At 38.6% G+C, this 23,251-nt stretch overlaps 1 protein-coding gene across 16 annotated transcripts in view; it reads left to right on the top strand.

The window, feature by feature from the left end:
* The window catches only part of DMD (dystrophin), a 2,654,855-nt gene that overhangs the window by 2,615,273 nt on the left and 16,331 nt on the right, over positions 1–23,251 (top strand). For all 16 annotated transcript variants that reach the window (XM_010334838.3, XM_010334835.3, XM_074391460.1 and 13 more), the window contains 2 exons: positions 8,457–8,700; positions 9,542–9,665. In XM_010334838.3, the coding sequence (XP_010333140.1) occupies positions 8,457–8,700; positions 9,542–9,665 (368 nt within the window). The remainder of the gene's footprint in view (positions 1–8,456; positions 8,701–9,541; positions 9,666–23,251) is intronic.

Raw genomic sequence — 23,251 nt, 5'->3', positions numbered from 1 at the left:
AGATTTTTTAATGATCGCCATTCTAACTGGTGTGAGATGGTATCTCTACGTGGTTTTGATTTGTGTCTCTCTAATGACTGGTGACAATGAGCATTTTTTCATATGTTTGTTGGCCTCATAAATGTCGTCTTTTGTAAAGTGTTCATATCCTTCGTCCAGTTTTGAATGGGTTTGTTTTTTTTCCTATAAATCTGTTTTAGTTCTTTGTAGATTCTGGATATTAGCCCTTTGTCAGATGGGTAGATTGCAAAAATTTTTTCCCATTCTGTTGGTTGCCATTTCACTCTAATGATTGTTTCCTTTTCCGTACAGAAACTCTGGAGTTTAATTAGATCCCATTTGTCGTCATTGCTGTTCATGTTTTATCCATGAAGTACTTGCCTATGCCTATGCCCTGAATGGTTTTGCCTAGGTTTTCTTCTAGGGTTTTTATGGTGTTATGTCTTATATTTAGATCTTTAATCCATCTGGAGTTAATTTTAGTGTAAGGTGTCAGGAAGGGGTCCAGTTTCTGCTTTCTGTACATGGCCAGCCAGTTTTGCCAACATTACTTATTAAACAGGAAATCCTTTCCCCATTGCTTGTTTGTCTCAGGTTTGTCAAAGATCAGATGGTTGTAGATGTGTGGTGTTGCTTCTGAGGCCTCTGTTCTGGTACCAGTACTTCCTTATTGTAACTTTTTTTTGAGATGGAGTCTACCTCTGTTGCCCAGGCTGGAGTGCAGTGGCATGATCATGGCTCACTGCAGCCTCAACCTCCAAGCAATCCTCTCACCTCAGCCTCCTCCTCCTGAGTAGCTGAGACTACAGGCATGAACCACAACATAAGGCTAATTTTTTTGTAGAGATGGGGGGTCTCCCTATATTCTCCAGGCTGGTCTTGAACTCCTGAGCTCAAGTGATTCTCCCACCTCAACCTCCCAACTGTGAGCCACTGTGCCCAACTTTATTGTAATTTCAAGAGCTCTGTGCAATTTCCAGTTTTTAAAACTCATCTTGCTTGTAGAATTTGTGTACTTTTTAAAAAAGAAACTGCTCATTTGCTACATTTAAGGCTGCTGTATACATATATGATTTACTACATTTGCCTGAATTTAGATTGGTGGCTATGATTTAGTTGCATTTAGTATTATATGAGGGTAAAGCCAGATTTCTTTGGATCTGTTCCTTTTAGATGCCAATCTTTGGAGGTGTTCTACTTTACTTTGGTATACAGTTAAATGTGTAATACTGTTAAGAAAACATTGATCACTGGAAAGTGACCTTCATTTCTTCATAAATATCATAATACAACTATATAATTATACGTAGTAGGGAATTTCCATTTAAAGAGTAGATGACTTATATTGAAATCATTTGACCTTTTTAAATTAGTATAAATTACACAAAGATTGTTGTAATGTTCCTTATCATACATAATAGTTACGATTGCTAGAGAGGCACTCATCGGTCATTGCTAAAAGCGTCAGGTGCTTTCACATTTTCAGCAGGTTGAGGTAAGACAGCAAGCCTTGGGAATTTGATTAATCTCTTATTTCCATTAGTTGGTTTGGAAGTTTTTTTGAGTGTAAATTTGTATGTGGACAACAGAGTTTATATACTTTATGACAAAAAATCAGATACATCTATATGTTTGTAGAATGGGGGGATTCTTAGCTCTATAGAGAATAAGAATAATGGAAGGCTTTTTTTAGGATGACTGACTACAGGAAAAAATTGTAGTGACAGAAGCCATGAGTAGTGAATTTGAATTTATGTTCCTTAGGGAGCTACCAGAGAAATATAATTTACAAGATAATCAAGAACATAAATAGATTCTCTGTGGAGTCGTTGTCTGATTGCTGACATATATTCATCTGTATTGAAATGACTTCATGACTACATTCTAACAATTAGAGAATCATTGGGGTGAGATGTACACGTATACCTTTAAGAAAAGTAGAGTATGTATTAGTAATAATGTAATTGACGGCTGTTAAAATGAGTGCATTGTGTACTTGTTAAACATTAAAATAACTTACCTTGGAACAGTGGTAAGTATCTTACTGATTATTTACGAGAATGATCTCCCCTACATTAATACTGCATCTAAACATGTAGCATTACAGAATACTTCAAAAAGTATTGACATAGATGTTTTTAAATATAAGAAAATTCAAATGCATAATTGATAAGGGCTATGTGTCTCAATTTCCCAACCCCTAACAAAAATGTCCTAACATAGCTCTGTTACTGTGATTGCATTTATTAGAAAACATTTAGTAAAAATCATCTGTAGTTCAAACCCTCGAGCACCAGTTCTTGATTATTCTCATGAACATTTAGAAGTACCTTAAAAGAGAATTTAGACTCAAAGAATTTCTGGCTTTTAGAATCCTTATCATGACAGCTTTTCCTGTCTCAGAGCTTCAGGAGGAAAAACTAGTCCCTCAAAATCGTTTGCTATTGAGCTTAATAAGAGGTTTATGTATGTCATATGTTTGTTTAGGTGAAAAGCTCTTGTTCGACTCATTTAATCCTGGCCTGGTGAATTAATACTGAAGGAACCTTGACTATACATCTACAAAATCAATGTGTCCTGGTAGGCTTCTGATTAAGATAACATTAGCTGTTGCTTTAAGGCATCTTTGTCTGCTCCTACCATTTATCCAGTGGTAGATAACATACAGAGTGAAAAAGGCGTAGCTGGGCTTTAAAGCAAGATGAACATCTCTGTGGACTAGGAATGTAAAAGAAAAATAAGCAAAACAGGGCATTGTGAGTTGTAAGTGGCGCAAAATTTGTGGGCTTTCAGCTCTTGCTGTAGTAACTGGGATTAAAATTCTCCTTACAAAGTGGTAGCCTGGAACCAGGATTACTATTTGAAATCAGAGCCCCACAAAAACATACCTGGAGGGACATATATATATATATGTATACACACACACACACTTACACTTAAAAGCTACATGGTTTGACTGACTCCTGCAGAGGTCTACAGCTTATACATACCTGTGGTCCTAATGCATGGAGCCGGGAGAAGAGGTAAAGGGTTGGAGTTGGGAAGGAGCATCGCAGCCTTGAAACCAGGACCAGAACCAATCTACCTACTGCCTGGCAATGAAATGAGCGGTATCTCAGTATCACTCAATGTAGGAGCTGAAACTACCAACAGATGTAGCTCTAAACTCTTAAGTCCCTGAGTATAGCTGGGAGCAGCCATAAAGCCACTTGACAGACAGTGACTTTTAAAAGAGGAAAATATAAAAGAAAACAACACACAAGAATAATAGAAAACATACACATGCATATGTTTGCACATACAAAACATCCCTTGCAAAATTTGTCTCCAAACCAGGATCCAAAATACATGAAGAAATGGGATAGCACCCTCACCCCAGTTCAACATCAAAAAACGAATGAGGCTGGGAACTGTGGCTCACACCTGTAATCCTGGCACTTTGGGAGGCCAAGGTGGAGGATTGCTTAAGCCCAGGAGTTTGAGACTAGCCAGGGCAATGTAGTGAGGTGTCATCTTTACAAAAAGTAACTTTAAAAATATCAGCCGGGTGTGGTGGCACATGCTTGTAGTCCTAACTACTCAGGAGACTGAGATAGGAAGATTGCTTGAGCCCAGGAGGTTGAGGCTGCAGTGAGCCATAATTGTGCCACTGCACTCCATCCTGGGCAACAGAGTGAGACCCTATCTCAAAAAAAGAAGAGATGAAGCAATTCTAGAATAAAGCAAAATTATAGACTAGCACACCAAAGATTTTTACGTACATTTAAGATGCTTAGGCCAGGCGCGGTGGCTCACACCTGTAATCCCAGCACTTTGGGAGCCTAAGGTGGGCAGATCACCTCAGTTCAAGAGTTCAAGACTAACCTGGCCAACATGGTGAAACCCTGTGTCTCTACTAAAAATACAAAAATGAGCTGGGCATGGTGGCAGGCACCTGTAATTCCAGCTACTCAGGAGGCTGAGGCAGGAGAATTGCTTAAAGCTGGGAGGCAGAGGTCACAGTGAGCCGAGATCACACCACTGCACTCCAGCCAGGGCAACAGAGCCAAAGTTCATCTCAAAAAAAAAAAAAAATGCTTAAAGACATAAATAAAGGGTATCATTTACTAAAATAACAAGAAACTAAGAAACAGAGATGGATAAAATGTAACTAGGTCTGAAAAAAAAAAAAGATACCTTTGCCAAAAAAACTGTAGTCATTGAAGTTAGTTAGTAAACTCAATAGGATAAATTCTAGACTTTGCCCCTGTCAGAGAGGCAAGGGAATTAGAAGATGATGACAAGGATGTTATTAGGCATGGCACTCACAGAAAAACCTAATATAAACGAGCAGTTAGGAGAAATGGAGAATTGACAACAGGCTTTATAATATACCTTACTAGAATTTAGAGGTTTATTTAGGAGTGTGAGGAGTTTCAGAAGAAGAGAATGGAGGAAATGGTAGAGAAGTAATATTTGAAGGTGTAATAGCCGAGAATCTTCCAGAATTGAAGAAGGATGTGCGTCTTTAAGGAAATGTGCTCCCTAGAGAAATTTCAAACATCTGGGAAGGAAAGAGAGGCCTGCGTGGAGCAAGTGATATTCTTTACAGCTCAGCTTTGAGAGGCCTGGTCTGATTAAAATGAGCCTTTTCTGGTTTTCACTGGAAAACACCAAAACAGAAATGTAATGTGTTGTATATACTAAACCATGCTTCTTGAAAAAGGGTACTTATAAATAAATCATAAAAGGAGAGCCTTGTGAACAACTAAACCCACAGGATCAAGATACCAAGGAAGATCTCTTCAGAAAAGGCAGTCTCCTGTCAGCACCTTCGTGAAAAATAGGTGGAAAGACAGTAATTGCTTGTTGTACTATCCTGAAATCCATGTCTATAAACTGTTTTCAAAAGAAACACCACGGATGACCCAATCTGATAGAAACATTTAAATAGGATTCTACATAAAAAGTGTTGCCAGTTAGAACATTTCATTGAAGTTTTCTGAAGAGGGAAAAATAGAAAGTAATTCCTATGGAATGAGACCTTATGAACTTTGGATTCTGCTTCTAGTTCAGAGAAACATTGAACTGATTGCCAGTTGTCAGAAATTAGATTTAATTAACGTGGACAGTTACATACATTGGTGCACACCCAGAAGACCTGTGTGCAGAATCTGGCTGAAAGTATGCTTACTTTGATGAATCTCTTCTCATCACTGCTTTGTCAAAGCAGATTGCTGTGAAATAAACTATACAAAAAACTACCCTTGAAGACTGCTAGCAATAGGATCTCAATCAGTACAGATAGGAGATTCTATTTCTGTAGATGAAAAAGATCTTACATTGATTTTCTGCATGACTGTAAATAAATTCCTGGAAAGCTTGTAATGTTAAGTGCTGGGTAGAATGAATAAAATGAAGGAAAACAAGAGAAGACTGGGTTTTATTTCTGCTTCAGTGTGGAGAGCCAGCATTTTGAAAGTGAGCATTTTGGATGACATGCCGTCCCCTGTGGGGAACAACAGAAAATATTTAGGATACCTGGTCGTGAGATGATCTTTCTTTCCCAGACTGGACAATGGGAAAACTTTTCTTGGCTACTCACTACTTACATTTCATGTCTTTTCTCACTGATAGAGAGATCCCACATTTGTGGATAGGAATTTCTCTCACCTGATGAAGTATCATCTGTGACCGACAGAAATCTGTCCTCTTATTTTGTATTTATCACAAGAAGAAAGATGTCAAGAGTTGTAATCAGTCACTGGGTGTCAAATGTCAGAAGTGTCCTCAATTGAAATGGTATTCTCAGTAAATCCTAAAGTATTTGGAACCTTTGCATATGCTAATACTGTTTATATTTATTTGGACATTAACCAAAAGAAAGTGGAATCGCTATAGAAACCTTTAAATGGAATAAAATTTATATCAGAAAATTCTGTTAAAAATGTATAGCAATAAATTTTATTCCATTTTGCTATTAGGAACAAAAAGTACAGAACATTCAAGATCTTCTGTGCATCTAACTACATAGGTCCAGAAGTATACAAAGTGAATTATGATAGAATTAAAAGGAGAAACTAACAAATTCATAATTGTATTTCAACACTCCTCTAACAAAAATTGCTACAAATAATCAAAAATAAAGATATAAACAACTTTAACAATAAAATCAGCACCCTGTGTTAGAGACTCCAACTTTCCAATGGAAAAATACACATTATTTCAAGTACTCCATGAACGTTTTTAAAAACTGACTATGAACTAGGTCACGAAAAGAAGTATTGCTAAATTTCAAAGGAATAGTATCATACAGGCATTCTCTAATTAAATGCAATTAAATAAAAAATGCAATAAGCAGATAAGTGAAAAATGTTAGGAAATACCAATGACTGTGGGTTAAGTTAAAAAAAAAATCACAGTAGGAATTACAAAACATAAGGCACTGAATTGAATCAAGTGATGGTTTGTATCAAAACTTTTGGTATATCATTAAAGTGGTACCAAGGAGGAAATGTATAACCCTACATCTATTCATTAAAAATAAAAAAGACTTATTCAAACTGTAAAGCAAGAGGGAAAAAAAGAATAACAAGTAAAACATTATTAATGGACATAAAATGAGACCAAAGTAAGGAACTTCACCGCATTCTTGGATGTGAAGGCTCAATTATTAGACACTTAGTTCTTCACCGTCTAACCTATGAATTCACATTTCAAGAAGGATTTTCATGAAATCAGAGAAATAGATATTAAAATCATGGAGAAGATCTAAGGGGTCAGAATAATCAAGACAATTTTGAGGAAGAACAAAGTAGGGCTGGGAAGGTCTATCAGATTTCAATAGATTTACAGCTGGAGTGTGGGATATGCACAGGGATATACAGATAGACCCACAGACTAGAATAGAGAGCTCAGAAACACACCTATGTATTTATGGACAGTTGATGTTTTGCAGAGGCATCGTTAGAAATCAGTGGGAAATAGAGGGAGTATATGGTGACAGAAGCTGGCTTCATAGTTTATCCGTGGAGGGGAAGTAAGATTAGATCGCATGTTCACAGCAAGCACAAAAATAGATTCTGGGTAAATTAAAGTCTTAAATGTGAAAATCAAAATTTTAAACTAAAATGTAGGTAAATGGGTAAAAGAAGCATGAAAAGCCAGTTAACATGGGAAAAGTTGGAAAGTAAGATTAGATCTAACATGGAAGAAGTTTAACCTCACTAATAATCAGGGATGTGCAAGTTAAAATGCTCCCATCGGATTAGCTAAAACTTAAATATCTGATAACACCAAGTATTTGATGAGGAAGTGGGCCAAATGGAAAATCTCATTCACTACTGAAAAGAGAGTAAATCAGTAAAACCACTGATTTGTCACCCAGAGCAATGTGGTGACATGTAGCAATGTTGAAGATGTTGCTAAGATCCAACAATTCCACACCACCTATATTCTGTAAAGAATCTCTTAAACAGGTATCCAAGGAGACAGGTATAAAAAAGAAGTTCACTGCATCATTGTTTATAATAGTGAAAAGTTGGAAACAACCTAAATGTCCGTGGACAGGACAATGTTGTTGGCATATTCGAGCAACAGAATAACAATACCTTACAGCAGTAAAATAGCACACTATTATGTATCGACCTGGAGAAATTTCCAAAATGGTGTTGAAGGCAAAAAGCAACTCTTAGAACGGTATGTATATTCTTAAACATGAAGTTCTTAAATTTTAAATTTAAGAACACGCAAAATAATACTATTAGATTGAATCACATAAAATGGGTGTTTCTGTCGGGGAAAGAAAAATACAGGCAAACATCGGCATCTTTTTTAAGCTCAACCTAGTATTTGTAGATACATTTATGGTAACACTGGGCATGAAATTCAGTGTGGCATTATCTCCTTGAGGGCAATGGGGAGGAGAGAATGGTACGATGTTAATGCGGGCACATGAGGGAGCTTCTGCTTTGGCTGTTACATTTTATTTCTTCGAAAAACTTTTGAAGAAAACATGGCAAATGATAAACTTATCAAAGTGAGGTGGTGGGTACATGGGTATCCTTACTCTATTCTTATACATTTCTGTTGAAAATATTTGCTAATGTTTAAAGCAAACCAAAGTGTTGATAGAGGTGTAACATTTTTAACCTCGTGACATTATAAAGAAATATTTACAAAGTGATTAAATCCTTTGCTGCTTACTTATCTGAACATAGGGCACTCATGAGGCTTTTAGCATAACATAAAAAATTAGAAAGCATGGCTCCCTTCACACACCAGGCAAAAGCTTCAAATTTTGTTTTGTTCTTTTAGCACTGGTAAGATTGTCATCATTAAAACCATTCATTAGTGCCTCTCTTTCGCTTGCTGTTCTTTGGTGGCAGTCAGATGCATCTATCTACCATGGTATATAAAATTTGGTGATGATATTCAAATTTCTTTTTTTTTCTTTTTTACTTCTTTGATGCCAACAGGAATCTGCAAGCAGAATATGACCGTCTAAAGCAGCAGCATGAACATAAAGGCCTGTCCCCACTGCCGTCCCCTCCTGAAATGATGCCCACCTCTCCCCAGAGTCCCCGGGATGCTGAGCTCATTGCTGAGGCCAAGCTACTGCGTCAACACAAAGGCCGCCTGGAAGCCAGGATGCAAATCCTGGAAGACCACAATAAACAACTGGAGTCACAATTACATAGGCTAAGGCAGCTGCTGGAGCAAGTGAGGAGAGAGATGGGATTTTTGCAAACATTCATTTTCCCCTCTTAAACAAAACTAAACTTCAAAGCAGTTTTTATAGGTGCAACACGGATCAGTTCTTAAGTGCTTGGTATGTGCCTGGCAAAGTGATAGATATCAAGGGATAGAAGTAGAGGACACAGAAAAACTAATGTGTCTTTTTTCTGTTTGTTCAATATTGTTTCCTACCAAAGTGTTTTTTTCTTGACCAATTTGAAATACATCTCGGGAAAAAAACGCCCAAAGGTTTCCACTAGTTCTCTAAAAGTGAATATTTTACTTCTTGAAATGGAACTCTTTCACTTACAATTAGCTATATTTTCTTGTATACCTTTGTGGGTTTTTTTCTCTTAATCCCTAACACATAATTCTTTAAGCCTCCACTAAAAACCTAGCAAGATACTGCATCATAAAAGGACCTACTTGGACACAGTTCTGGCTTTCCATGAATTTTAAATTTTGAGATATGTTCTGTCTTGTTACTTAATACTCCATAAAGTTACAAATTTTCCATTACATTTTTGAGATCTCACAGTCTTACTGTTTTCACATAACCTTCTAAATCTTCCAGTTATTTAATGTAATGATTTAGTCTCCCGTGTAGCTCTAATTTTTTATCAAATTTATAAGGGATACTTTAGATACAAAGACAGTATCCATGGATTATATCAACAGTGAAATATCCCAAATTAAACCATCTTTGTGAGGGCTTCTAAAGTAGGAAGGGTCAAAATTTATGAGTCATGAGTGTCTATAATATTTTGATATTTATACATTTGTGTGTTTATTATGAAAATTAATTGTTTTCTTTTGGATGCCTTAGCCCCAGGCAGAGGCCAAAGTGAATGGCACAACGGTGTCCTCTCCTTCTACCTCTCTACAGAGGTCCGACAGCAGTCAGCCTATGCTGCTCCGAGTGGTTGGCAGTCAAACTTCAGAATCCATGGGTAAGTGTCTTAACTACTCTCAGATTTTGGTATCTGAAGAAAGGTGGAGTCACATTATAGTGGCATGAATGTTTGGCCAGAGGTGTTTGATTCATTTTGGTATCGGAGCCACTGAAAATCATGTACCAGATGAAAAAGATCTAAAAAGAAATTTCTAAAAAGATGTATTCGGGCAGCTCTATCTGGCCCACAGAAAACTAGTATAGGTGAGAAGACCAGTTAGGAGGCAGTCGCCAAGACCAAGACTTATAAGTTCTGAGGGCCTGCACTTGAGAGACATGGAAGGAGAGGACTGTGCTACTGTTCTATAGAGTTGCCAGGGTCTGGGAACTGACTGCAAATTTTAAGGAGGGGAACGAGGGGAGAGGATGTGGTTGGAAGAAGATAGTGAAACTTTTGATTGTGGTCATAATGTGTTTGAGAAATTGATGGGTCTTCTAAGTCATGTCCAGAAAGAAATTAGGATACAGATCTATACCTGAGGTAAGAGGGCAGACTGCAGATATTTGAGAATGAGTTTCATAGAATTGATTGCTGAAGGGTGTGAGATGAGAAATCTATTATAACACAGGTGTTTCGATTCAGTGCCATGGGGAAGTAGGGTAAGGTTCAAGGAAGATGTGATGAAAAGGTGAAATGGTAAAGAGAGCTCAATGGAAATTAAAATAAATCACAATCTATTGGGTCACTATTGGGTAATTTTGAGAAAGCAGTTTCAGCCAAGAGAAGAAGGAAAATTGGGAAACTTCTGTCGTTTCAATGTAATGAAAGACTAGGTAATCTTAAAATGAATGAGGATTAAGGAAAGCGAAAACATTTTTGAAACATTACCAAGAAAGACGACTTAGGCAAAAGTTGGATGAATTTGTTGAGGAATGGTCAGCACCTTTCTTAGAACTAGGTTTTAAGAAATATGGAGCTGATGAGGCTTAAATGATCAAAGGTCAAAATGAGAATAGGGCATTTTACAGTGGTAATGAATAGCTAGAACAGGGGTTGCTAGCCATCTGCTCATTGTTTTTTTCCTACTGTGTCTGGCTAGACAATAGAGGGTTTTATGAAGGCTACAAATACTTGGTCCACGTCCCCCATTTCTCTCATGGAGCCCAGTATGAGTCAGCTCCATCCTCTATCCTTACTTTTCCCTGGGTCCTAAACTGGTTATACTTGACCCTCTCAATCTTACCTCACAGAACAGAAAAGACCTGTGACTCATTGATTCCGTACACTTACAGCTGTATTGGCTGATATGATGATGTGTTGAGGAATACATTTCATACTTGAGATTTTCCATGAGGGTAGAATAAAGAGAGGCAACATGCCTAACCAAAATGGATAGGACAGAAAGGAAAAGTTAGGGGTGTGGGTGAGTTTGGAGATAACAGTTAGGAAAATTCAAAAGTTGTGTATCATGGAAGTAAAATGCTTTCAAGCAATTTCTACATCTAAGATGGTGCCTCCCAGTGAGCTGCTGAAGATTTTACTTGGAGATCACTGAGGGGAAAGGAGTGTAGTCCATGCAGTTGAGGAGACCAAGGTTGCTGAACTTATCAGCAGGGGCTGAGGTCCTTACTGTGATGACAGTGGTAGACCCGGATGGAAAAGATGTGGAGGAATGTGGATGAGGGCTCTAGGGAGGCGAACATTTCTGAGAAAAGAGACAGGGTGGTTGAAACAAATGTGATGAAGTTCACTTCCCACTGGAGCAGTGGGAAGAAGCACATCCTGTTCTGGAGAAGTCAAACCTTGTACAAAAGCCAGGTTTTGATTTCTTTGAGAAGGAAAAGGAAACGTTTGAGGTTGTCTTCCAGAATTTACTACAACTCCGTGATTTAAAGCAATGTCTGCATCACATTATCTCTGTCCACCTGCGATCTGAATATAGCTAATAAACTGTTGGGATTGTAAGTAAGTGATAACACAGTACATTAAAAGCTGTTGTATACCTTTGCAAAGTCTATAAATTCTGAAAACAACTGCGCTTTACTACCTCTTTTTTTTCTACTTCAGGATTTGCCCCCTTTTTAAAGTGAGTAAAGCATATTGAAACTAAGTCACATATTTTAGTGATGAGATTCAGAGCCCTGGGTGCTTAGAAGCATTAATTATTTAGGCCGTTCACAATGGGGAATAGGCAGCATACTTGTTAAAGCACCCAAATTAAAGTGCACATTAGGATATGGGCCTGATGATTTGTGGAGCTAAAAAGGTCATGGTAGTACTGAATACCAGGATGAAAGTGCTATATTCCAGTGGCTGAGTTAAGCTAAGAGATAACTTGCTGATATTAAATGGATAAGCTGTGTTGTTAAATTTGTCCTCTGAAAGAAAAGACTGAATTTAAAGTTACTTTTTCTTGAACTGTGTATTAGTCTGTTTTCACACTGCTATAAAGAACTACCTGAGACTGGGTGATTTATGAAGAAAAGAGGTCTGTTGACTCAGAGTTCCACATGGCTGGGGAGGCCTCAGGAAGTTTACAATCATGGGGGAAGGTGAAGGGGGGAAGCAATGCATGTGCTGTGTCGCAGCAGGAGAGAGAAAGCGAGGGGAAAACTGCCACACTTTGAAACCATCAGATCTTGTGCAAACTCACTCACTATTATGAGAACAGCATGGGGGAAACAGCCCCCATGATCCAATCACCTCCCACCGGATCCTTCCCACAGCACGTGGGGACCACAGTTCAACATGAGATTTAGGTGAGGATACAGAACCAAACAATATCAAACTGCATAAGCTAACTTCATTTAAAAAGGGAAAAAAACCTTACCATCTTCTTGAAGGATGCACACAGTTGTTTAAATAAATAGAGTGTGGATCCTTGTGCTTTAAAGGCTTGAGATATGATAAGGCCAGGATTTGCTGAACCACATTCTGGATAGAGCTGCATTATTTAAATATACACCCCAATGATTTTCTTTTAAGTGAAACAGAGAAGTCACACTAGGTGATGTGTCTAAACAGTCAACATATTTCCTCAAGCCATGAAATACTTATCACTGACTCTCTGTGTACAATTTGTGTTCTGTACGGTTCTTACTGAGAATGTGCTAATGAAACTTACCTTCTATTAGAGGAAGCAAATACAGAACAAAATAAAAATTAACAATGTTTATCCTCTGTTGGCTCTCAGGGGCTCCATACACAAATCTATGATGTCCTAACAACTCCTTATCGCTGATGACTCCTAACTTTCCACCAGATTGCTGTTTGCTGTTTTTTGAAGCATTTTATTTATTTAATTATTAAACCATTCCTTTGCTTTTTAAAAAATAAATTTTATCATGTGCATTTGAGGTTTATGACATGATAGTTCCCTAGCTTTTTATTTAGAATAATTTCAAACTTACAGCAAAATTGCAATTAATTCAACAGTTTGCCACATTTGCTTTATATCTGTTTATCTATGTACTTTTACCTTTAGGTGTTGTTAAAGGGATTGCATATATTTAGATTAACATTTATGTATATCTGTATGTTAACATATCTTTATATATACTGTATGCATTTATATTTTATGTGCATATTTATTCATATTTATATGTGTATATAGTTTGTTTTTTATTCACTTATCCACCCATTGGCTGTGTTTCATACATAACACTTCACCCCTAAACACTTGAACATGCGTCTTCTAAGATAAAAGATATTCTTACATAAGCACAATTATCACACCCCAAAAAAAACGAACAATACTGTTATCTAGTATAGAGTTTCAATTCAGTGCCTCCAGTTCCACCAATTAACATTCTTTTTTTTTTTATATACTTTTAAGTTCTAGGGTACATGAGCAGAACGTGCAGGTTTGTTACATAGTTATCCATGTGCCACGGTGGTTTGCTTCATCCATCACCCCATCATCTACATTAGGTATTTCTCCTAATGCTATCCCTCCCCTAGCCCCCCACCTCCCAACAGGCCCCGGTGTGTGATATTCCACTCCCTGTGTCCATCCAGAAGGTGGGTGATCTTTGCATTTCCAACTGAGGTACCTGGTTCATCTCATTGAGACTGGTTGGACAGTGGATGCAGCCCAAGGAGGGCAAGCTGAAGCAGGGTGGGGCGTCACCTCATCTGGGAAATGCAAGGGGCCAGGGACCTCCCTCTCTTAGCCAAGGGAGGCCATTAGGAACTGTTCCCTGCACTCTGGCCCAGATACCGTGCCTTTCCCATGGTCTTTACAACCTGCAGACCAGGAGATTCCCTCTGGTGCCCACAACACCAGGGCCCTGGGTTTCTAGCACAAAACTGGACAGCCATTTGGAAGACATGTCTGAAGCCAGGGAGCCAAGTGTTCTGACTTGGCAAGTCCCACCCACACAAAGACCAGCAAGATAAGATCCACTGTCTTGAAGTTCTCGTACCCAGCACAGCAGTCTGAGCTTGACCTGGGGTGGTCCAGTTCAGTGTCTGGGGGCGGTGGGGGCGGGGGGCGGTCCGCCATTGCTGAGGCTCCAGTAGGTGACTTTAACAACACAGTGTAAACATAGCAATGGGAAGTTTGAACTGCATAGAGCCCATGGCAGCTGAGCAAGGCCTCTGCAGGCAGACTGTGTCCCTAGACTCCCTCCTCACTGGGCAGGGCATCTCAGAAAAAAAGGCAGCAGCCCATCAGGGACTTACAAATAAAGCCCCCACTTTCCTGGGACAGAGCACCTGAGAAAAGGGGCAGTTGTGGGAACAACTTCAGCAGACTTAAGCATCCCTGCCTGGCAGCTCTGAAGAGAGCACTGGACCTCCCAGCACAGCATTCAAGGTCTGATAAGGGACAGACTGCCTCCTCAGGTGGCTCCCTGACCCCCATGTATCCTGACTGGGAGGCATCCCCCAGTAGGGGCAGACAGACATCTCATACAGGAGAGCTCTCTGGCTGCCATTCGGCAGATACCCTTCTGGGATGAAGCTACTAGAGGAAGGAACAGGCAGCAACCTTTGCTGTTCTGCAGCCTCTACTGGTGATTCCCAGGTAAGCATGGCCTGGAGTGGACCTCCAGCAAACTCCAGCAGATCTGCAGCTGAGGGGCCTGACAGAAGGAAAACTAACAGAAAGAAATAGTTTCGACATCAACAGAAAGGATGTCCACTCAGAGACTCCATCCAAAGGTCACTGACTTCAAAGATCAATGGTAGATAAATCCATGAAGATGGGAAGAAACCAGTGCAAAAAGGCTGAAAACTTCAAAAACTAGAACACTGATTCTCTTCCAAGGGATCACAACTCCTTGCCAGCAAGGGAACAAGACTGAACAAAGAATGAGTTTGATGAATTGACAGAAGCAAGCTTCAGAAGGTGGGTAATAAGAAACTTCTCCAAGCTAAAGGAGCATGTTCTAACCCAATGCAAGGAAGCTAAGAACCTTGAAAAAGGCTAGATGAAATGCTAACTAGAATAACCAGTTTAGTGCTAACTAAAATAACCAGTTTAGAGAATAACATAAACGACCTAATGGAGCTGAAAAAGATGGCACAAGAACTTTATGAAGCATACACAAGTTTCAATAGCCAATCGATCAAGTGGAAGAAAGGATATCAGAGATTGAAGATCAATGCAATGCAATAAAGCAAGAAGTCAAGATAAGAGAAACAAGAATGAAAAGAAACGAACGAAGCCTCCAAGAAATATGGAGTTATGTGAAAAGACCAAATCTACATTTGATCAGGGTACCTGACAGTGATAGGGAGAATGAAACCAAGTTGGAAAACACTCTTCAGGATATTACTCAACCTAGCAAAGCAGGCCAACATTCAAATTCAGGTAAGACAGAGAACACCACAAAGATAGTCCTCAAGAACAACCCCAAGACACATAATCATCAGATTCACCAGAGCTGAAATGAAGGAAAAAATGCTAAGGGCAGCCAGAGAGAAAGGTCAGGCTACCCACAAAGCAAAGCCCATCAGACTCACAGCAGACCTCTCGGCAGAAACTCTGCAAGCCAGAAAAGAGTGGGCATCAATATTCAACATCTTAAAGAAAAGCATTTTTCAACCCAGAATTTCATATCCAGCCAAACTTTGCTTCATAAGTGAAGGTGAAGTAAAATCCATTATGGACAAGCAACTGCTGAGAGATTTTGTCACCACCAGGCCTGCCTTACAAGAGCTCCTGAAGGAAGCACTAAATGTGGAAAGGAACAACCGGTACTAGCCACTGCAAAAACATAACAAATTGTAAAGACCATCAACACTATGAAGAAACTGCATCAACTAACTGGCAAAATAACCAGCTAGCATCCATAATAGCAGGATGAAATTCACACATAACAATATTAACCTTAAATGAAAATGGGCTAAATGCCCCATTAAAAGACACAGACTAGAAAATTGGATAGAGTCAAGACCCATCAGTGTGCTGTATTCAGGAGACACATCTCACATGTAAAGTCACACATAGACCCAAAATAAAGGGATGGAGGAATATTCACCAAGTAAGTGGAGAACAGAAAAAAGAGCAGGGGTTACAATCCTAGTCTCCGATAAAACAGACTTGAAATCAACAAAGATCAAAAGAGACAAAGGAGGGTATTACATAATGGTAAAGGGATCAATACAACAAGAAGAGCTAACTATTCTAAATATGATGCACCCAGTACAGGAGCACCCAGATACATAAAGCAAGTTCTTAGAGACCTACAAGAGACTTAGACTCCCACACAATAATAGTGGGAGACTTTAACACCCCACTGCCAATATTAAATCAATGAGACAGCATATTAACAAGGATATCCAGGAATTGAAAGAAGATCTGGACCAAGCAGACCTAATAGAAATCTACAGAACTCTCCACCCCAAATCCACAGAATATAAATTCTTCTCACCACCACATCACTTATTATAAAATTGACCACATAATTGGAAGTAAAACACTCTCAGCAAATGCAAACGAATGGAAATCATAATAGTCTCTCAGACCACAGTGCAATCAAATTAGAACTCAGGATTAAGAAACTCACTCAAAACCACACAATTACATGGAAACTGAACAACTTGCTCCTGAATGAGGACTGGATAAATAGTGAAATGAAGGCAAAAATAAACATCTTCTTTGAAACAAATGAAAACGAAGACACAATGTACCAGAATCTCTGGGACACATTTAAAGCAATGTCTAGAGGGAAATTTATAGCACTAAATGCCCATTGGAGAAAGGAGGAAAGATCTAAAGTTGACACCCTAACATCACAATTAACAGAACTAGAGGAGCAAGAACAAATAAATTCAAAACCTAGCAGAAGACAAGAAATAACTAAGATCAGAGCAGAACTGAAGGAGACAGAGACACAAAAAACCCTTCAATGAAGAAAAACTCAATCCAGGAGCAGGTTTTTTGACAAGATCAACAAAATAGACCACTAGCCAGACTCATAAAGAAGAAAAGAGAGAAGAATCAAATAGATGTAATAAAAAATAACACAGGGTATATCATCGACAATCCCACATAAATACAAACTGCCAACACCTGTATGCACATCAACCAGTAAATCTAGAAGAAATGGATATATTCCTGGACACTTAACACCCTCCCAAGACTAAACCTGGAAGAAGTCAAATCCCTCAATAGACCAGTAACAAGGTCTGAAATTGAGGCAGCAATTAATTAATAGCCTACCAACCAAAAAAAGGCCAAGACCAGACAGGTTCACAGTCAAATTCTACCAGAGGTACAAAGAGGAGCTGGTACCATTTCTTCCGAAACTCTTCCAAACATTACAAAAAGAGGGAATCCTCCCTAACTCATTTTATGAGGCCAAAATTAATATTCTTTATAGCTATTTTTTTTCATTCAGGATCCAATGAAGGTGCATGCTTTGCATTTTGTTATGTCTCTATAGTCTCCTTTAAGCTGGAGCACTTTCCCAGCCTCTTTAAATCTTTCATGACATTGATATATTGAAGAGGTCAGGCTAGGTGTTTCATAGAATGTCCCCCGCTTGTATCCAAGTGACTGGGTTCAGGTTAAATGTTTTATGCCAGATTACCACATAGGTAAGGCAGTATCCTTAATACATCACATCAAGGTTTTCCTCAAGATTCTCTCTCCATCCCCTTCACTCTTCTTCACTCTCCCTGGGCACTCCTTCCATTCTTGACTTCCACTACATTGACAACTCTTAAGATTTATAGCCCAGACCTCCCACCTGAGCATCTTCTGGATAAAATTATAAATAGAAATACAGCCAAATCTGAAATCATGAACAACCTTTGAAACATCTCTTCCAATTTCCCAATCTACACAAAGTCATATTCTACACCTTCTTCCCTTACCTGCCTTCTTTAGCCATGGTCCACCACCATCAATCCAGTCACCAAGGTCAGTCTGTTAGGGTACTTATAACAAAGAGCAGAAGTCTTCAAATCAGCTACTTCTGCCCAAATTTAGCCTTCATCATGTATTACTGGAACAAACAATATGAATACTTTCCTAACTGGTTTCTCTGTCTTTGGTCTCTTCCTTTCCAAGCTATCTTACAGACACTTCCAATTCCTCTTCTGCCATTCAAATTATATTATTCCCCTCCCTAAGCATTTTATGGCTTCTGTTTGACAACAGAATAAATAAATGTTCTCTTTGGCCTTGAGTTCATTATGTTCTTAACATGAAATACAGCATCCTTTCTTTTCACTCGGTTTTCTTTTGGAACTTAATCATGCATTATATCGTTCTGGTTTTTTGTTTGTTTGTTTGTTTGTTCTTTTGTATGAGACAGAGTTTTACTTTATTGCCCAGGCTGGGTTGCTGGCACAATCTTGGCTCACTGCAACCTCCACCTCCCAGGTTCAAGCGATTCTCCTGCCTAAGCCTCCCCAGTAGGCAGGATTACAGGCCCACCACGATGCCTGCCTAATTTTCCTGTAGTTTTAGTAGAGATGCAGTTTCCCCATGTTGGCCAAGCTGTTCTTGAACTCTTGACCTCAATAATTAACCTGCCTCTTCCTCCCAAAGTGCTGGGATTACAGGCATAAGCCACCATGCCCAGCCATGTTTTCAGACAGTTACTAGTACTTTATTCTGCCTACAACTCCCTAGAACTTAAGCTCCTTAAGGACAGGATGTAAGTCTTGCTCATTGTCATTACTACATGAGGACACCCTGTGCAACAAAAACAATCAGTAAAGTGCTTGTTGAGTTAATATTTCGGAAATCAGAACAATACATTCTTGTGTACACATGGAAAAGCCCACACGTTTCAGAAATTTAGCTACTAGTTTCAGTATCTTTCATGACCATTCACAACTGATCAGCTAATTATCAGCAACAATACTGTACACCATAATATATTAAAGATGTTACACCCAGAATTTATGTGTGAAATTGAAAGCATCTGTTCTATATCATAAGGGAAAAAATTAATTGAAGCCAAATATTGGTGTATTGGATAAATCATTGTACTTTTTCTTCTTAAAAAAAAAAAAACTGGGGAAAGGCAGGAAATACACATCAAGTTGGAAATAGGTTAAAATTCAAAGAAAATTGTTGATGGGCATACTTGCTCACACACACAGCCCCCTTTATAAGAAAAAAATAATTTCTTGTACACAACTCCTTTTCTATAAAAGAGAAAATAATTTGTTTAGATTCAGACAAAATCACAGGAGTGATTATTGTGTCTATTCTGCATAGGCTGCATAGGTTCTGGCTACAATCACTTTTTAAGCAAATAGAACCATTTGAATCAAAGAAAGGGAAGTGAGTCAGATGGGATATCCCTTCAAGAAAGGGATCTGAAACCATCGTTATGTTTCAGAAGACTGAAGAATATCTTGCCATGGCAAAGCATTCCTCTTCTTTTTTCTCAGATTAAATTGAGTCATCCTACTTATTTTTTCTTCACTTTAGCAGTGATTAAAGGAGATTATCATATTATGCTATATCATGGTACTATTTAACTTCGACTATGTCTTTTCTTATTTGAAAAATGTTTCAGTGATTTATTTGGACCACATTTAGACAAGCCAGGAAGACTAAATAGCTAATAATCCCAGAAACATTATTTTTCTTTTTATTATTTCAATAGTTTTCAGGGAACAGGTGATATTTCGTTACATGTATAATTTCTTCAGTGGTGATTTCTGACACTTTGAGGCACACATCACCCAAGCAGTGTACCCTGTACCCAACGTGTAGTCTTTTATCCTTCACCCCCTTTCCACCCTTCCCCACAAGTTCCCAAAGCCCATTGTATTATTCTTATGCCTTTGCATCCTCATAGCTTAGCTCCCACTTACAAGTGAAAACATACAATATTTGGTTTTCTGTTCCTGAGTTACTTCACTTAGAATACTGGTCTCCACACCTCCAACCAGGTTGCTGTGAATGTCATTATTTTGTTCCTTTTTATGGCTGAGTAGTATTTGCATTTTCTTTATCCACTCGTTGGTTGATAGGCATTTAAGCTGGTTCCATATGTCTGCAGTTTTGAACTATGCTGCTATAATCATGCATATGCAAGTGTATTTTTCACATAATGACTTCCTTTCCTTTGGGTATATATCCAGTAGTGGCACTGCTGGATCAAATGGTAGTTCGACTTTTAGTTCTTTAAGGAGTCTCCATAGTGTTTTCCATAGTGATCGTACTAGTTTACATTCCCACCAGCAGTGTAAAAGTGTTCTGTTTTTACCACATCCATACCAACATCTATTATTTATGCGTGTTTATGGAAATCACCTTAGAGTACAATCAAGTTTAAATGTTAAAGAATTGCCATCAACTAAGTTTAGAATCCCTGAAACACTAGCAGTATGCTATTTGAGCAGGCATTGAATCAGTGAGGTAGGGATAAGGGCTGTGCAAGTCTCTAGTGTGCAGTTGGAACTCAGTAAATATTTTCTTGTTGAATAAGTGGAAACAACCCCAACAAAAAGTGGGTGAAGGATATGAACATACACTTCTCAAAAGGAGACATGTATGCAGCCAACAAACATATGAAAAAAAGCTCATCATCACTGGTCATTAGAGTAATGCAAATCAAAACCACAATGAGATACCATCTCACACCAGTTAGAATGGCGATCATTAAAAAATCAGGAGACAACAGATGCTGGAGAGGACGTGGAGAAATAGGAACGCTTTTACACTGTTGGTGGGTGTGTAAATTAGTTCAACTGTTGTGGAAGACAGTGTGGCTATTCCTCAAGGCTCTAGAACCAGAAATGCCATATGACCCATCAATCTCATTACTGGGTATAGACCCAAAGGATTATAAATCATTCTGTTATAAAGACAGATGCACACATGTATGTTTATTGCGGCACTGTTCACAATAGCAGACTTGGAAACAACCCAAATTCCCATCAATGATGGACTGGATAAAGAAAATGTGGCACATATATACCATGGAATATTATGCCTTAAACCACAAAAGTTTTAAAACAGTAAGATTATTTTATTCAAATATTTATTTAAAATCTAACTCTATATGCCAGGCACTGTTCAGTCATTTGAACAGTGCCTGGCATAGTTAGATTTTAATATTTGAATAAAATATTCAAATGACTAAACAGTGCCTGGCATATTGTTCACTGTAGATACAGCTGTAAACAGAGATACAGACCAACGGAACAGAACAGAGGCCTCAGAAATAATGCCACACATCTGCAACCATCTCATCTCAGACAAACCTGACAAAAACAAGCAGTGGGCAAAGGATTCCATATTTAATAAATGGTGTTGGGAAAACTGGCTAGCCACACACAGAAAGCTGAAACTGAATCCTTTCCTTATCCCTTATATAAAAATTAACTGAACATGGATTAAACAAACAAACCCCACCCCCACTCTCTCCATGAAACTCTCGTTCTTTTGGAGGCACACAGGCTTAACAAGTAAATAAGTAAACTATATAGGTATGTTGAGTGGTGAGATAAACACTCTGAGGAGAGAGCTAGCAAGGGACAATGAGAAAGAGTCATCAGAAAGTGGAGTCTTGGAAGTCCTCATTGATGAGGTGCAGTTGAGCAAAAACTTTAAGAACTGAGGGTGTGAGCTGTACACGTATTTTAGTGAAAAGTGCTCCAGACAGAGGATCAGCAAATGCAAAGACCCTGAGAGGGGAGTGTGATTGGCTTGCTCAAGCACAGCAAGAAGTTCTATGTAAATAAAGTAGAGTGAACAAGAGTTGGAAAAACAGTACTTCTCTGGCCTGGGAATTTGATATGACCTGCTTTGGAAAATGGAATATAAGCAGGTACGACAAAAGCAGAGGCATAGAATGTCTGAATGGTAGGTCTTGCTCTCTTGTGCTTATGTGCCACAAGAAGCACATGGCCCAGGTAGCTTGCTGGCCCAAGAAGGATGAAAGACATGTGGAACAGACTGAACCCAGACCACAACTTGTCAAGTCCAGCTGAGTGCCAGCAAAAGTCCAGCCAAACAGCAGATGCATGATTGAGAAATACACAATGTGAGAATTTTGTGATTATTTGTTATGTAGCAACAGCTGACTGATAACCCTATTGTGGGCATCAAACCAGCCAGATATAATATTTATGGTTGGTCTAATCACACACTATGTAGCTACAACATAATAGGTGTATTAATCCATTTTCACACTGCTATAGAGATACTACCTGAGACTGGATAATTTATAAAGGAAAAAGGTTTAATTGACTCAAAGTTGCAGCCATCAAAAAGGATGAGCTCATGTCCTTTTCAGGGACATGGATGAAGCTGGAAACCATCAATCCCAGCAGACCAACACAAAAACAGAAAACCAAACACTGCATGCTCTCACTCATAAGTTGGAGTTGAACAATGAGAACACATGGACACAGGAGGGGAACGTCACTCACTGGGGCCTGTCAGGGGGTGGGGGGCTAGGGGAGGGAGAGCATTAAGAGAAATATCTAATGTAGATGACAGGGTGATAGATGCAGCAAACCACCATGGCACGTGTATACCTATGTAACAAACCTGCACATTCTGCACATATACCCCAGAACTTAAAGCATAATTTTAAAAAATATTTTTAAAAAAGTTTTCCATTAAAGCAAATAAGCCAATTTTACATTTGTATTATACTTAGACACTCAGAGGCTCACAGAGGGTTTATCTGTGAAGATGAACTTGGCTGACATCATTAGGTTTATACCTTATAATTTGATCTTTGAAATAATTCAGGAACAGGAATGCCAATCACTTCATTGAACTGTACTTGAATTTTAACAGAGTACAATTGAGTTCCTAGAGCTCCAATATGATGTAATTAAACTGTCAGAAATATTAACATCGATGTTCATGAGCATCTCTCTTGGCTCCGATTTATTCTGTAAGGCATACTGTCACTAAAGTGGACTTACTGCCATTAAAAATGCCTCATGTTTCCCAATTCAGCAAAAATTTGCATCAGTAATAGAACACAGAGATGTAATCAGCCCTGCAGTTGTCAGGATCTTGTTCATCTTGGTAGTATTTCATTCATTTCATCTTCACCAGATAATGGTAGTTTTAAACTGCCAGAAAAAAGAAACTAAAGATACTGAATTTCACTTCTGTTTCTAAGGCATAAACTTAAGCAAATAGTGCATGTGTGTGAGAGGGGAGGAAGAGAGAGAGGAACAGAAGAGAGAGTTTGTAACTCTTC

The sequence above is a fragment of the Saimiri boliviensis genome, chromosome X (genome assembly GCF_048565385.1).
Source record: "Saimiri boliviensis isolate mSaiBol1 chromosome X, mSaiBol1.pri, whole genome shotgun sequence".
NCBI lineage: Eukaryota > Metazoa > Chordata > Mammalia > Primates > Cebidae > Saimiri > Saimiri boliviensis.
Note: the sequence above shows the minus strand (reverse complement) of the source record. Positions and strands in the feature narration are given on the sequence as shown.